At 46.6% G+C, this 17,164-nt stretch overlaps 1 protein-coding gene across 1 annotated transcript in view; it reads right to left on the bottom strand.

Moving 5' to 3' along the window:
- Nucleotides 1-251: 251 nt before the first annotated feature.
- CDKAL1 (CDK5 regulatory subunit associated protein 1 like 1) overlaps nucleotides 252-17,164 on the bottom strand; it is a 1,931,537-nt gene continuing 1,914,624 nt past the window's right edge. The window contains exon 15 of the mRNA XM_069218767.1: nucleotides 252-1,094. Coding sequence (XP_069074868.1) covers nucleotides 927-1,094 — 168 coding nt within the window. The 3' untranslated portion in view covers nucleotides 252-926. The remainder of the gene's footprint in view (nucleotides 1,095-17,164) is intronic.

Here is a 17,164-nt window from a genome sequence, read left to right as displayed (position 1 = left end):
GGAAACATTTTCATTGCAATCGTGCAAGAATACATAAATCAAACAAACTAAAATGCCTACAGAAATTATGTTCATGTAACCATTCTCTGCCTTCATGTAAGAGAACGGTAAGAAGCCAAAAGTGTGTATCGTAGCATATTTACGTATGTTTAAATTGAACAGTTTAATGATTCTGTAGTCACGGTCCCAGGGAAATAACAAAAGAACCAACAATCACATATTGTTTCATACAATGAAAACAGATACCAAACTGCTTTACCAAAGATTTTAATTGGTGATCAAGTTTTCAGTTCATGTTTACGGGAAAACAACTTAACTCCTTCAGAAAACAAAATGCAACACAATACATTTTACAAAAATATATTTTCTTCCTAACTGACATGTTATTGGGGAGGCTCTTCTCTCTAAAGTCTTCCCAAGCCAGGCATTATTCACTGTATGCATGGAGTACAATATATGCAAAACGAAAAAACAGAGTGACAGTGTACCGGGAATTCTGACCCATTTAAAATGCATGAAAAACAGGGGCAGTGTTCAGTTTTCCGCTTCCTGTAGTGGGTGTAATCAGACATAGTTGGACTTACTCTTACCATAAGAGATGTTGTCCAAATCATTCTTAAATTAATGGATCTCTCACCAAAAAGTGAGAAGCATTTAAGAATGATTGGAGTAATACGAAAACTTCTTATAAATAGGAGCAATAAAATAAAATGCACACGAAAGGTTAAAAGAAAAAAAAGCAAATCTGCTCTTTAATTAAAAACAAAAAACTACACACTCGCACTAAAAACGCACCAGATGATCTAAATAGGTACTTGTGCCTTGCCCAATGTCTGTAAAAACTAAGGTTTGTCAGTGTTTACATCGGTTTCTGAGAAAGTTATGGTTCCTCTCCCTTGAATACGCCAATCGGCCCTGTGTTTTTTTCACAAGGTTGTAGTCACTACGAAGGCGGCGACGACGACAGCGAGGAGAGCTAGGCTGAGAGACAGCATCTCTATCCGACCGACTCCTGGTACCCAAGGCAGCTGCAGTGGCATGCGCAAACTCCGCGCTTTCAAAACAGCGATGCTCTCCTGCCTGGCTCGCGACTCCTGTGGGGAGAAAAGAGGAACATCAATGTGACGGATAAATATTGCGCCTTTTTAAAGACATTTTTCCAAACCACAGTGAAAAGACAAGCAATTACCATATTAACGCTGCCTGTGAAACATGATTCCTTTGTTTTCACAGCCGATATTGTATTTGCTCGAGTATTTATGTATCTCACAATTCACACTGCGAGTGTGCGTCTGGCAATGTTCCTACACGTGCCATGCTGTGTCGGCCTCCTAAATGAGTAACTGTCGAATCAATAGGCCTGTTACAACACACGCAATCCCCCACCAGGAACGTAATGAAAAGGGTGGTGTTCCATTTGCCTTCTGCAGTTTTACTTGGGGGGCTGCTGCTTCCTGCCCTATAGCTACACCTTCCCTCCCTCCCTGGAGTGCCCATGGGCGGGCCGCGCGGCTGGTGACCAGGAAGGCCGGTGGCGCAGCAATGTTAGACGCAGCAGGCCCCCGCCAATGCTCGGCACTGCTCTGCGCGCCGGCGTGCAGAAATCTACCCCGCAGGGGTGTCTTCCTGACGCTCGGTGGGAGTTTGAAGCGAGGCACATAGCCGACACGTTTTATGGTTGCTTATTTGTGACATTTCCGTGTTTTCAGTGGCTCTGTGTGACATTCAAACCCACCATGTGTGACACTTCATTGCGAATAACTAGTTACATTTCTGAAATTGCTCTTTCAGCGGAATGTAATGGTATAGTATGAACTGCCCTTAAACCAGGCGCTGTGCACATTTTTAAAGTTACTCATTCTCAGGCAGAACTATAGTGAACTCGCCAGGTACTTTGAATATGAGATAGGATATGAACTAAACACATGGGATAACAGAGTGCCTCTTGCTGGATGGAGCTCACCCAGGCTTAACTGGACCACACACTGTGACTCCCTCTGGTATGGCAGCTTAATGCATTAAGCACAAATCCAACGTTTTTTTGCCAGGAGATGCTCACGTGATTGGCTTGACAGGGCTGGGTGATATTTTGTTTCCATTCTGCAGTATAGGGACACATACTGCGTTACAATGCAATGATCTTTTTCTGAGTCTCTCGTGCATACTACTGAAACAATAAAGTGAGCAGTAGCTGGTTCTGTGAACTGTGTGTATTTATGGGCAGTCCATACAATTCCTGCGCCCAGCCCTCGCCCTACATCATAAATGTTTGGGGAGTTTTCAAGGGCTTTAATTTCCGTCACCGCATCCCTTAAATATCATACTAGGGCATGTGATTTATTTTACAATTGATTCATATTATATGTAAATTAGTAAGAGTGCTGAAAATCATTTTAGGAATGCAGCTTTTGCACTTTATAAAAACACGCACTGCCTCTTATTCAGCTCCTGAAACACTGATTCTGTATATGGTCTGTGTTTGTGGCCCTCAGCAGTCCATAACCAGAAGGGTCTAGTTTCCCAAATCCATTCCTTATCTGGTATTAGTTCTTTCCCTTGTACTCTGGGAGTTTCAGTCCTGATTTTATAATGGGGTAAACAATACTACAGGTCACAGAATGTAAAGTGCAAACCTGGATTGGCCAACTTACTTAAGTATGGACTTGGGAAAGTTGAGAAGTCTTATTGACGTCAGCTGTATGGGTTTAAGGCGTTAATCAGTGTTAATCAAGAAAGGCTACACACATTCATTACCCAAAGCTTTAAGGCATCATGTTCATCTGCTATTCCACCTATTCCGCTCCCATCTCACCCTTCCCCTGCTTGGTAAGAGATAGAGGATCAGCATGGGGGTCATGAGTGCCCTTGGTAGCTGCTAAAAGGGTCCCTGCTGGTCCCGCGCAGAGCCCCAGATAATCAAAGCACCCAGTATTCCAATGCCTTGAGCTGATATTGTTTACGTTTGCCAGGCCAGGGTAACCTTTGCTTTGAGGCTGGGTGACTGATTCACAGGCCTGGGGAAGTGGAAGGCTCTCCACTGGGCTCTTCTCACTCACTTACAACAATAGTTAGTAAACTGTACAAAAAAGGAGAGGGTCTGTGACCCAGTCTCTAGGGAAATGTGCACGCAAATCAAAGCTAAGGGAGCAAGGCCTGCATGACATTTTATTTATAATTAGGTAAAAAAAAAAAAAGATCTTACAAATCTATTTTCTGCAATCAGCAAAGCTGACGCACACGCTCAGCTTTGCTTTTTCTTTGGTGCTGTCTCCAGGAGTCCTGCCAAGTGCCACACATTTGAGTGATAATCTCCAGTCCTTGCGGGGATGCAGGAACATTACTCATATGTGTTAGACTGATACAAGATACATGGCACTTGGCAGGACTGGAGGCACAGAGACCCTCCAAGACGTTTAGCATTCTGAGAGTCAGAAGCACCCGCTAAAGGGAGAACTACCCCAAGCTCAGCCGAGTAAAGCCTTGAGAGCCACTGGAAGAAGTGTGTACCCTGATGAACTGCTGGTTAACATCACATGGAAAGAATAAATACCAGACAAGCAGACACTAGCAGCCTGGTGAAAACTCTCCATGGTTTTGGTTTAAAATTAAGTAATCTTATGGAGTCCTATCAGCGATGTATGACTGCACTGGACAACATGGTAAAATACGAGGAAAAAAACATGGTTTTGCGAAAACAATGCATATGCAGTGGTCGGGCAATGGAGTACCAGGGGAGGTTAGTGGGACCTAGTGGGAATCCTAATGACATCTTCCTTCCCCCCTCCCCATATTTTTGGGTGACCAGATCAACCAAGGGCAAGCCAGAGGGGGATAGAGCATGTGGGTTGGGTTAAAGTAGGTTAAGGTTATGTCACAGTTGGATGGAACTCTTCCCTTGTGCTCCTTAGACCCTTTGGGTGGGTGAGCGGTCAGCGTTTGTCGCCCTCTCTCCATCATTGGTGTTGGAAGTTGAGAAGGGTTTTCCTAGGGAGCCCAGGAATTTCATACGTTTTTAAGAACAGGCTAGAGGATAGTAAGCTGTTTTGAGCCAGGAGTCCGGCAGGGTTGTAGTGTCGTCAGGTGGATGTTTTCAACTCAAAGACGGAAAGCGGGAGGAGCAAGTAGTCACAATGAAGTAAAAAAAGATGGCCAAGGACCAGGGCATGGAGAGGGAGCGCACAAGTTGGGAATGTTTTAAAGGATGGTGGTTTCAGAGGAAGGATGAGTAGTTGAATGGACAATATTGGTGGTTAGTTGGGTGTTTGGGGAGGTTCTAGGGAGGTTAAAGGGTGGTATATGGTTAGGTCATGTTTTGTGGATTAATGAGGCCAGGTTATTAGAGTTTGTATTGACATCTGAAGTTTGGCTCATTGGTCTGCCTTAACAAAGCAAATTTCTACTCTCCCAAATGGTGGTGTGTTGTTTCTGCACAGACTTGCTCAAGAGCGAATGTCACTGTTTTCTCGCTTAAGCAAGAACCTCATTGTTTCCTACAGACAGCAAAATAACGTTAGCAGACTCTGCAATGTTTGGGAGATTACTTACATGTGTTTTTTCATTACCATGTTCTTATTTAAGCTCTTACTAAGCGAGATCAAGCTCAAGTCCACTGTATAAGTTGCCATTCATAAATAAAAAAAACACAATATCCTACACACTCAATTTTGCCTAGACATACATAGATATACTCTTACAAGAACTCCCCTGTTCTGACCTATATGCACAGCAATAAAAATGACTAAAACACAAAAATACGCAAGGATTAGTCTTATTCTGTGTAATGATTTTAATAGCAAATAATACCAACATTACCACCTTGCCACAGTTCCTTATGACAGTCCTTATAGAGAGAAAACATGTTACAACAGGGCTTAGATTTATAGTGATATTCAGAACAAGAAGGACAAAGTTGCTATTATTCCAGTGGCTTTACTTCAATTTTAAACAAATTTGAAAGATACATTTAAGGCAGAGGTCTTGAAACGTTTTCGCTCTGAGCCCCACCAAAGCAAAATGTTGTGAAGCTGGGCCCCCACTCCAAAACTAATTGGCAAGGATTTGGGGAGTGGGAGGGATGATCTCAGTCATTTCAGGGGTGCTTTTCTCTAGCTCGTAATCCACACTGAATGTAGGACTTATTAAAAAAAATAAAAGCAACATCAAAATAGAACAGAATTGGCCAAAAACACTACTACCCATAATTAGGGTGCTGTGGGCCTCAATGAAACTCCACCTGCTGCACTAATGGTGGCTGCAGCCCTAAGAAGCAGACTATCTTCTCTTCTTTCACTCCTACCCCACCATGTATGATCATCACTTCAATCTCAAAACAAGCCTGCTCTCGTTCTGAAAGCAGGACGAAAAGTTCCTGCATGCTGCCCCGTTTTTGCAAAATGACACCTACTGCCCTAATGCTAGCAAGGAAAATGATCACCCATGCCCACTTTTTGTAAAACATTTATAATTGTGATGCAGTGGGCTGGTAAGCAAAGGTGTCAATGTACTGGTTTTACTAATGATAGCTACTGCTTTGCTGTCACCTCTGACCTTTGTTAATAACATGGGCTCACATCTCACACCATCCCGTCTCTGATATCCAAATCAAGTTGTCTACTCTGCTTCATTCTTCCCCTCCCTTGGGCCATTGCTCCAAAGCTCAAAGAAATACTAGCACAGGAAGTATGCCCTGGGCCTCTAATGCAATTACAGCACCAAGGATATCTACAGCTCTGCAAAGTAGGCTGTTTACAATGCCCACTCAATAGGGCCATTATTTCTAAGCCAGATGCCCAAAGCAGCCTTTCTGCTGCTTTGTGTAAAAAACGACAAGAAACAAACACACGCATTACACCCCCCCTCATTTCCATTGCTTGGGTCCTATTCGGTGCGCAACAATGGTGACCTGTGCCCTAATGCTAGAAAGGAAAATGCACCCCGTGCTCTTTTCAATAGTGAAAATGCCACAACTGGCATCCAGTGCTCATTCGCAGCAGGAGTGGGAGGGCCTAGATGGTTGGGGTCCTGTCCTGTGAAGCAGATTGTAGGGAACTAAAGAAGAAACAGGTCTTCTCACCAAGTTGCCCGCTACCTGAAAGAAAAGTAAATGTGTGCAATGGTTAATCACCACATACAAAGGCTGCTTTGGATTCAGTGTAGGTTTTAATTAATGAGTCACTCAGTTTCATGGTGACAAATATTCACTCTTTTTGAGAGACAATATGTGTGTCCATTAAAAAGAGTGCACCCTTTCAATGGATCATATAAAAATATTTACAAGAGCTATAGTCTAAATGCTTATCACTACAGAACAAGTTACTTACCTTCGGTAACAAGGTATCTGGTAGAAACTCTATCTAGCTGCAGATTCCTTACCTTAGAATTCCCTGGCGTCAGCTTCGAATCTGGAGTTTTTTCTGAGCAGTACCCTGCGCGCGTGCCGTCGGGCGGCGTAATTCGGATCCACATGCGTCAACCAGCTCCGCGTGCGACGTCACCATCGTTGAAGCCATCTATGATGTCACTGTTGTCTATATAAATGCGTCTCGGCACGCGTACGTCAGTTCTTTTCCACAACTTCCCACGCCAGAAGCGCAGAGTCATGGAAGAACCTACAATTATGGATTTGATCTCTGACTGTTTGAAGTAAAAAATCTTTCATGCCTTTATGCCAAAATCATATATATATATATATATATATCTGTATAAAAAAATATCCGCAGGCTTGGGTGGGTGTAAGGAATCTGCAGCCAGATAGAGTCTACCAGATACCTCGTCACCGAAGGTAAGTAACTTGTTCATCTGATAGAGACTTCTAGCTGCAGCTTCCTTACCTTAGAATAGATACCCAAGCTATAACCCCTGGCGGTGGGTCTGAAGGAGATTTTTACACTAGGAAGTCCTGCAAAACAGACCGGGCAAAATGCCCCTATCTTCTGACCTGGCTATCCAGGCAGTAGTGTTTTGCAAACGTGTGCAAAGAAGCCCACATTGCAGCCTGACAGATGTCCACCACCGGTACGCCACGTGCTAACACAGTGGTAGCAGCTTTCCCCCTAGTAGAATAAGCTCTCAAGCGCTTGGGAGGCTGCTTCTTTGCCTAAGCGTAGCAGATCTTTATACAGAGAACGACCGAGCGTGAAATGGATCGTTTCTGCACCGCCTGACCCTTCTTTGCACCAACGTACCCCACAAAGAGTTGGTCGTCCACCCGGAATTCTTTAGTGAGGTCAAGGTAGAACGATAACGCTCTTTTTGGGTCCAGCCTGTGGAGACGCTCCTCTTCCTTAGAGGGATGCAGAGGTGCAAAGAAGGCGGGCAGGATGATATTTTGACCCAGATGGAAAGGGGTCACCACCTTGGGGAGGAAAGGGGCACGAGTTCTTAACACTACCTTGTCAGGATATATCATGAGATAAGGTGGCTTTGAAGATAATGCCTGCAGCTCACTCACTCTCCTGGCAGATGTAATTGCCACCAAAAAGGCTGTTTTAATAGTGAGCAGCTGGAGAGGACAGTTATGCAAGGGCTCGAAGGGAGCACACATAAGGAAGGTAAGAACCAAATTAAGATCCCACTGGGGCATAACGAAAGGCACAGGCGGGAACAGATGCACAAGCCCTTTCAAAAACCTCTGTACTATAGGTGATTTAAACAGAGATGGTTGATCGGGCAACTGAAGAAAAGCCGATAAGGCTGCAAGATAGCCCTTGAGAGTCCCCAAGGAGGAACCCTGCTGGGCAAGAGACAATATAAACAAAAGGATGTTAGACAGAGAAGAAGAAAGAGGATCAATAGACCTCTCTGTACAATATGAAACAAAGCGTTTCCAACGGCAGGCGTAGATCGACTTAGTAGAGGGACGCCTGGCTACCAGAATGACATCACAGACCTCGGGAGGGAGGTCATAAACCATCAACTGTCGCCGCTCAATCTCCACGCATGAAGGTGCAGAGTTGACAGGTTCGGGTGGAGAACCTTCCCCTGCTGCTGCGACAGAAGATCCTCCCGAAGAGGAAGCCTGATTGGAGGACCGATGCTCATTTTGAGAAGCTCTGGATACCAAACTCTCCGTGCCCAATCCGTAGCCACTAGGATTACCTGGGCCCGGTCGTTCTTGATTTTCTTGAGATCTCTGGGCAAAAGTGGTATAAGCGGAAAGGCATACAGGAGGTCTGAACTCCACTCGCGACGAAAAGCGTCGCCAAGCGATAGCCCCCTTGGAAACTCCAACGCGCAAAACTGCTGACATTGCACGTTCTCTACGGAGGCGAACAGATCTAAACAAGGCTCTCCCCACTGCTGAAAGCGTCCTTGCGCCACCTCTGGATGGAGACACCATTCGTGATCCTCTAAGCATTTTTGGCTGAGCTCGTCTGCCCTGGCGTTCAGAGAACCTGCCAGGTGTTGAACCACCAGGGTCATGCCCTGCTGTTCCAGCCATGTCCAGAGAAGTAAAGCCTCTTGACAAAGGGTCCACGACCCCACACTGCCCTGCTTGTTGCAGTACCACATTGCGGTAGTGTTGTCCGTGAACACCTGCACCACCTTCCCTTTCACAACAGGAAGGAATGCTTTTAATGCTAGCTGGATCGCCCGAAGCTCCGGCAAGTTGATGTGGAGCCCAGATTCTGCCGGAGACCAGTGACTTCTGATCTCCACCTCCCCCAGATGGCCGCCCCATTCCAGAAGTGACACATATGTCACTACTGTTAGATCTGGTTGGGGAAGGGAGAGGAGTCTGCCTTTGACCCAATCGCAGTTCACTAACCACCACTGCAGATCTTTTGCAGTCCCCTCCGAGATCTGAACCACGTCGGTAAGACTTCCCTGATGCTGTGCCCATTGGAACTTCAGGTCCCACTGCAGAGCCCTCATGCGCCATCTGGCATGCTTGACCAATAGGATGCAGGAAGCCATGAGTCCCAACAGCCTCAGAGTCTGTCTCACCGAAATCCAGGATAGAGGCCGAAACATCGGTATCATAACCTGAATAGCCTGGTCCCGCTGTTCGGGAGGATAAGTCCGATACTGCACTGTGTCCAGAACAGCTCCGATGAACGTGAGCTTCTGAGAGGGAGTCAGGTGTGACTTCGGCACATTTATAGTGAACCCCAGCGAATGCAGGATTCGCCTCGAAAGGGGCGAAAGACAGACTGCTGTTGTGCTGGTGCTGAAAGGCCCAAGGATCTGGCCGTGGCTCGAGAATCCTTGAACCTCTCAAGTGCGGAGTCTGCCTTTTCGCCAAAAAGGCGAGAGCCATCAAAAGGCATGTCCATCAAGCTGGACTGGACATCCCCTGAGAAACCAGTAGAACGTACCCAGGTGTGGCGACGTAAGGCCACTGACGATGAAATCGCTCTGCCCAGCGAGTCGGTCGTGTCTAAACCACACCAAATTGTAAACTTGGCTGCATCTCTCCCATCCTTGACAGCCTGGGTGAGAGTGTCCTGTACGCCCTTCGGGACCTGGGGCAGCACCTGTGCCACCGTATCCATAAAGTATGGGAATACCGGCCCAATAGGCAAGAGCTGTTTACAGACCTCAATGCCAGGCTGGTGGAAGAAAACATCTTCTTCCCAAGCTGATCCATCCTCTTGGATTCCCTATCCAGGGGAGCGGAAGGGAAGGCACCACGGGAAGTAGAGGCTTGGACAGCCAAGCTCTCAGGAGTGGGGTGTTGTGTCAGGAAACTAAGGTCGCTCGGAATGGGCCTATGGCGGCGGCCAACCGTCTTATTTACAGGAGCCCCTGTGCTGGTTTTGGACCACGTACCAAGAAGGACGTCTGTAAGAGCCTCATTGAAGGGCAACATCTTCTCTGATGGTGTCACCCCCGGCTGAAGCACTTCTGTCAGGATATTCGTCCTGACTGGCACCGTAGGCAAATCTAGGTCCAAGACCTCAGCTGCCCTATGCACCACCATAGCGAAAGAAGCACCCCCCTCCGTAGCCACATTAGGAGGAGAGAGCATACCAGTATCTGGAGACATGTCCAGTCCACTGGCCTCCCCTAGATCCTCATACCAGTCCTGTTGTAATCCACATTCTAAAGGGTCCTCAGACCCCTCCCATTCCTCTCCTGGGTCTGGCTGATCTAAATAATGCTCAGACAATGATCTGGGCCGAATTGGCTCAGTCGAAGTTGGAGTCGACGTCATACGACGTCGCTCCGGCTCTGGATCATTCGGAAAAAGGATGGGGCTGCCACCAGTGGGCGCCGATGGCGGAATCGTCGACGTCGGACCCGGCTGTGAGAGACCGGCCAAAGCCACCAGCGTAGAATCTGAAGGGGGCCCCTGCTGAACCCGCAGGGCCTGAAGACCCACCCGAGGGTGCAGCCTGCTAAAAAATGAGACGCATGGCCTCGTAAAACTCTTATTTGAGCGGGGGTCAATCCGGTCCTCGGAAAGAGGGGAAGACGCGGAGTCGACCCTGGCGACAGCTCCGCAGAACCGCGCTCGGAAGGTCGACCTTCCCTAGACACCTCATCGGCCGACGGGCGTGGCGAAGACGAAGTCCGCTTGGACTTCTTCTTCTTCTTCTTGTGCCTCTTACCTTCGGATGACCTTGAATGCAAGGAAGAGGACTTGGGGCTCCGGGAGCAGTGCTGCGACCTCCTTCTGCTGCTGGTCCGTGACCACCGTGGAGTCGCGCCGACCGAAGACGAATGTCGGGCCGCAAGAAGCTTAAGGGATCTCTCCCTCAAGGCCTTCGGCACCATGGCCCGACAGTCGGAGCATGAGGTGGAATCATGGTCCATCTCCCGGCACCAAAGACAAAGACGGTGCGGATCCGTCACCGCACGGCTTGAATCCTGTCTTTCTCAAAGACATGACTTCAAACAGTCAAAAAAGTGTAGACAAACCGTTGAAGCAGGGTAGCTCTTTCCGGAACTGCGCTTAACCGGCACGGAAGTAAAAGAACTGACGTACGCGCGCCGAGACGGCGTCTATATAGACAACTGTGATGTCATAGACTGCTCCAACGACTCGACATACGCGGAGCTGGTCGACGCACGCGGATCCGAACAACGCTGCCAGACGGTGCGCGCGCAGGGTACTGTTCAGAAAAAAATCCAGATTCGAAGCTGACGCCAGGGAATTCTAAGGTAAGGAATATGCAGCTAGAAGTCTCTATCAGATATGTATATTTTTAAAGACACCTAGGGAAATTCAGGATGGGGTGACTTGTTGGGCTCTTACCAGGTTCTGTTACCCAGAATACTTTGCAAACCTCAAAATTTGGTTAAAAAAAAAAAACACACAAAAAACCACTTTCTACACATTACGGTGACAGAAAGTTGTGGAATCTGAGAGGAGCCACACATTTCCTTCCACCCAGCATTCCCTCAAGTCTCCTTATAAAAATGGTATCTCATATGAGGGTAGGCGTAGTGCCCGCAAAAGGAAATGCCCCAAAACACTATGTGAACACATCAAAATTATCATATACAATGCTACCTGTTATTGCAGGGGGGGTGGGGGGGGACCTGCATTTTTGGTCCTGGGCTCAGCAGCCATGGAGGGAAACCTTCCAAACCCAGACATTTCTGAAAACTAGACACTCCAGGGAGGTGTGACTTGTGTGGATCCCCAATGAATCCTCAGCAAACATGGGGGCAGCTTAGCCTAATACAAATAGGTTGATCTGCCCCAACCAAAGAAATGGCCTAAAGTTAATTTGTCCCCCCCCCAGGGGGGTCAACCCTTGTCCAAGGGGGTGCTCCCCTCATGTCAATAACAAAAAAACTAAAAAACATCCCTGGTGTTTAGTGGGTTCTGCGCCCTTAAGGGGCCGATCGGCCTAATTAAAATAGGCCGATCCCAGTTGGGGTGGCAGAAAAGGCCTTCTAAAAAGTGCCGCCCTTGGGGAGCGGCCCTTGCCCAAGAGGTCGCTCCCCTCATGCCAATTTCACCAAAAAACAAATTCCCTGGTGTCTAGTCGGCATTTCTGCAGCCCAATCGCTTCACAATCCGGCATCAGAAATGCTCAGAGATACATCAAAGTAAAGGAAAGGCCTTTCCTTTCCTTTGATGCCTCTCCCGTCCCCAGCACGTGATCGGAAGAGAAATGCTTTTGCGGTGAGGGACGCCTTTTGATGAGGTCAGCGTGCAATCGCTTGCTGACATCATCAGATGTCACTGGGGGGTGTGCTGGGGTGGAAGGGGACCCGATTCTCCTTTCAGCCCTGCTCGGGGCGAGGGGAGGAGCCCTCACCTAGCGCTTCCCCTTAGGGCCTCTACCAGGACGTAAGAGTTACGTCCTTGGCACCTCAGCCCCGCAGCCAAAGATGTAAATGTTACGTCCTTGGCAAAGAAGGGGTTAAGTGAAGATGATACAAAAATCTTGCGACAAGGAATATGAATGTCAAGTCACCAAAATGGGAGGGGTAGGATAAGTGACATCATCTGTCCTCTGATCACCAAATACATCATAGTAAGCAACATCACATGACCACTGATGATGTCATAGGAAGTGACATAATTGAACATATGGAAAAATAAGAACTAACCATCCAGTAATGGGCCAGGGGACGACAGACTGATATCAAAGATTTTCATGAGAAAGAAACTACGGAAAAGAATCCATTATGCAACATTCTGCTTTCCTTGGAGACAAAAAAGTAGGGCGGCAGATTCCTGCTGTCATCTTCTACTTTTCATTCTAAAGGCAACATTTCTATAATGCAATGGGTTTCATAGAAGCACATTAAAGCTTCACTCCCTTGAGGGACTCTCCTTTCCAGACTCTGTATAGCGGACCATACATTTTCATAAGAAGACTCACTATGAAATTGCTAGAGAGCCTACTTATTCTTCCTGGGAAAAGTAAACGTGGATCTCTAATCAGGCTAAATAGCGGGAGAAGTACATTTTCTCAGTTTTCCTAAATAAAAGTACCTAAATTGGGTGTCATAGGTGCAAGAGGTTATGAAATAACTTTCTTGTATAAAACAGTATTCAGTAGTCCACACGGGAGAATCCCTTTCCTTTAGAATAGATTTTGACAGTATGTAATACGATTACAGAGCTGGGCCCAGGAAAAAATTATTAGAGAAACAAGAAGAATGGACAAATGATCCTATGAATAAAACTATATTTTGGATGAATATTAATAGGACAAACAGTGTGCCTTACCCTAGACAAATTTGCCTGATAACACAATTAAGAAAACCAGCACGTGATTCTCCTCTCCTAACAAACCAGATATAAGACCCTGGGTTCTAGGTACCAAATATATGCAAGAAAGTGCTGGCTAGAAGACTGGTACTTATAGAGAAGTTATTGAAGATGATTGTAAGGAAATGGGCCATTAGTTATGTGGTCTGCACAAGTAATGGGTCCATATTCGCCTCCCACTGGGAACTAAACACTCTATTGTTGCACTTGTCTCTCTCAGGGAAGTGGAGAAGAGCAGTCTAAGACCTACTCAAGAGATGTAGTGTGGGCTAGTAATCACAGTCCTCTGCATGGAATAACAACACTCAATAAATTATTGTCCAGTCAGTGCTTTTTCTTTATAAAAAGGAAAAGTACATCAGACAGTTGGAAAATACCATAGATGGCATTGCATAATCACCTTTGACCCACACTAAAGGGGTCACACAATCATATAACTTAAGTCTATCGGCTTAGTCAAAGGTTCAAGATCAACAACCAACATGTGAAAGACATCATTTTGGAAAGTATATGGAATCATCAATAATAATACTATGCGTATATGCACTATTAACATTATAAACTGAGAAAACCTGTGTGTGTATTTTTTATAAAATTTCCAACCATGAAAATGCAATAGTAAAAGCAGCCACTAGAGGCCATTACATTTTGATTACATTACATGCAACCCTAGTTTTAGTCCCTAGAGGGCGATGTACACAAGCAATTTCATTAAACATATTTAGGTTCCAATAAATGCAACCACAGAATAAGCCCCTAGAGGGCTAGAGGAAGAGCTCCAGCACTGGGAGTGTTTTAAAAACATTAGAAAACCCTAGAGGGGTCCTGGATTCCTGACAGCCGCAGACCTACAGGGAGTGCAGAATTATTAGGCAAATGAGTATTTTGACCACATGATCCTCTTTATGCATGTTGTCTTACTCCAAGCTGTATAGGCTCGAAAGCCTACTACCAATTAAGCATATTAGGTGATGTGCATCTCTGTAATGAGAAGGGGTGTGGTCTAATGACATCAACACCCTATATCAGGTGTGCATAATTATTAGGCAACTTCCTTTCCTTTGGCAAAATGGGTCAAAAGAAGGACTTGACAGGCTCAGAAAAGTCAAAAATAGTGAGATATCTTGCAGAGGGATGCAGCACTCTTAAAATTGCAAAGCTTCTGAAGCGTGATCATCGAACAATCAAGCGTTTCATACAAAATAGTCAACAGGGTCGCAAGAAGCGTGTGGAAAAACCAAGGCGCAAAATAACTGCCCATGAACTGAGAAAAGTCAAGCGTGCAGCTGCCACGATGCCACTTGCCACCAGTTTGGCCATATTTCAGAGCTGCAACATCACTGGAGTGCCCAAAAGCACAAGGTGTGCAATACTCAGAGACATGGCCAAGGTAAGAAAGGCTGAAAGACGACCACCACTGAACAAGACACACAAGCTGAAACGTCAAGACTGGGCCAAGAAATATCTCAAGACTGATTTTTATAAGGTTTTATGGACTGATGAAATGAGAGTGAGTCTTGATGGGCCAGATGGATGGGCCCGTGGCTGGATTGGTAAAGGGCAGAGAGCTCCAGTCCGACTCAGACGCCAGCAGGGTGGAGGTGGAGTACTGGTTTGGGCTGGTATCATCAAAGATGAGCTTGTGGGGCCTTTTCGGGTTGAGGATGGAGTCAAGCTCAACTCCCAGTCCTACTGCCAGTTCCTGGAAGACACCTTCTTCAAGCAGTGGTACAGGAAGAAGTCTGCATCCTTCAAGAAAAACATGATTTTCATGCAGGACAATGCTCCATCACACGCGTCAAAGTACTCCACAGCGTGGCTGGCAAGAAAGGGTATAAAAGAAGGAAATCTAATGACATGGCCTCCTTGTTCACCTGATCTGAACCCCATTGAGAACCTGTGGTCCATCATCAAATGTGAGATTTACAAGGAGGGAAAACAGTACACCTCTCTGAACAGTGTCTGGGAGGCTGTGGTTGCTGCTGCACGCAATGTTGATGGTGAACAGATCAAAACACTGACAGAATCCATGGATGGCAGGCTTTTGAGTGTCCTTGCAAAGAAAGGTGGCTATATTGGTCACTGATTTGTTTTTGTTTTGTTTTTGAATGTCAGAAATGTATATTTGTGAATGTTGAGATGTTATATTGGTTTCACTGGTAATAATAAATAATTGAAATGGGTATATTTTTTTTTTTGTTAAGTTGCCTAATAATTATGCACAGTAATAGTCACCTGCACACACAGATATCCCCCTAACATAGCTAAAACTAAAAACAAACTAAAAACTACTTCCAAAAATATTCAGCTTTGATATTAATGAGTTTTTTGGGTTCATTGAGAACATGGTTGTTGTTCAATAATAAAATTAATCCTCAAAAATACAACTTGCCTAATAATTCTGCACTCCCTGTAGGGTCAGTTCCCTTTTTAAAACCCATAGGGGGTTCCTATATGGTATTACGCGGTACTCCATCCAGCAGAAGTACTAGATGATCAGCTCTCTTGCTATACCAGGGAGCACTACTGTTGCATTTTTTCTATGCAGTGTGGCTTCTTTTGTTTTTTTTTTCTTTTTGGATGGGTGGTCAATCTCACCTGGGCACCCCATGCCTCCTCATGTTGGGGGCAGTCGAGGAAGTCACGTGGCCCCTCCTATTCCAGCGTGGCCCACACCTCCGTTTGCAGCTGCGGGAGGTGGCAGCTGGATCTCCTTTCTCGTGGTGGCAGCCTGATTCCCCCCTCACAGACATGGGGAGTGCGGCAGACCCACCGCTACTTGGGGACGGGAGAGTGCAATAGCACCCCCCCTGCTCCTCTCGGAATGTGGGGGTTGGTGATGGGGTTCCAAAACCCTGTATGGATTATACGGCCTGGGGCCCTCAGGCCAAAGAATAGTCTGGGGAGAAGGCCCCCCGCACGCCCCTCCATGGAAAAATTTAAGTGAATTCTTCCTGAGCCTACCCCTGGCCCACCCAGGGGCCAATTAGAGAAACAGCAGCGGAGCCCCCTGCACTTTGTGGTGAAAAAAAAAGGTCAAAGGTTGCAATTCTTTAAAATGCCATAATGCGGGCCTTGTTGGGCCAGTTGTGATGATCCTGGGCACATTTAACTCCTGGTGGTGAGCTATAGCCAGAAGGGGCACTTTCAGCAGACCGCCATATCTCTAAAGCGGTATAACCCACAGACAGCTGGTTCTCTTTGCGCCAGCCTTCCTCCTGGTCTTTGTCTCTGGGGGCAGAAGTCCAGGTCTTGCCCCCAACTGGTCTCACGAGGTGTAAGGAGGCCAGCCTCACTAGCTCTAACGGAGTTCCCATGGTCCTGGGATCTACCGGGGCAGAGCCCTTAGTCCAGTGTGAGCATCAGGGGGTTCTTTGTTCCAGTTGTCTATGGCGGCCAAAGGTCCAGCAGAAATCATCAGGAAGGACAAAGTCTCCTACTTGTGCAAGGGTTTTTAAAGGGGAGTGGAATCCTAGGGTGCCACATCACCTCTCCACCCGTCCCAACACTCCCCTCACAGTATGCTGGGACAGTTCCTAATGGCATCATCCAAGAGTCACTAGCCATATCTCCTCTGAAGGCCTCAGCTTTGCCCCTTGCTGACATCACTGCCAGGGCCTTTCTCGTCAAATCTTCGAAGGGGAGTCCCTTCCTATGTTAGCTTCAAAAGTCTGTGCTCCCTCCTTTGTTCGGCGGGCTTGGGCAGACCCATCCCTTGTGCAGTGTGAAAGTTGATTGATGCAGATCCTTCAGCCCCAACCCATTCCTTTCAGAAGTCAAGTGAAGCACTGTTACATTCTCCCTTTGTGTGGGGAGGCCTTTGTTCCTGCTTCTGGAGAGAAATGTAATTCAGCTGGCATGGCAGGGTGATAAAAGGCCTGGGCTCTGACCCTGAGTAGAGGTACAGAAATATGACAATTCTGGATGAACCATAAGTTGTACAGATATCTTTGTGGAGCTTGCAAATCTAATTTTCCTGCACAGGTT

The sequence above is a fragment of the Pleurodeles waltl genome, chromosome 2_1 (assembly GCF_031143425.1).
Source record: "Pleurodeles waltl isolate 20211129_DDA chromosome 2_1, aPleWal1.hap1.20221129, whole genome shotgun sequence".
Taxonomy (NCBI): Eukaryota; Metazoa; Chordata; class Amphibia; order Caudata; family Salamandridae; genus Pleurodeles; species Pleurodeles waltl.
Note: the sequence above shows the minus strand (reverse complement) of the source record. Positions and strands in the feature narration are given on the sequence as shown.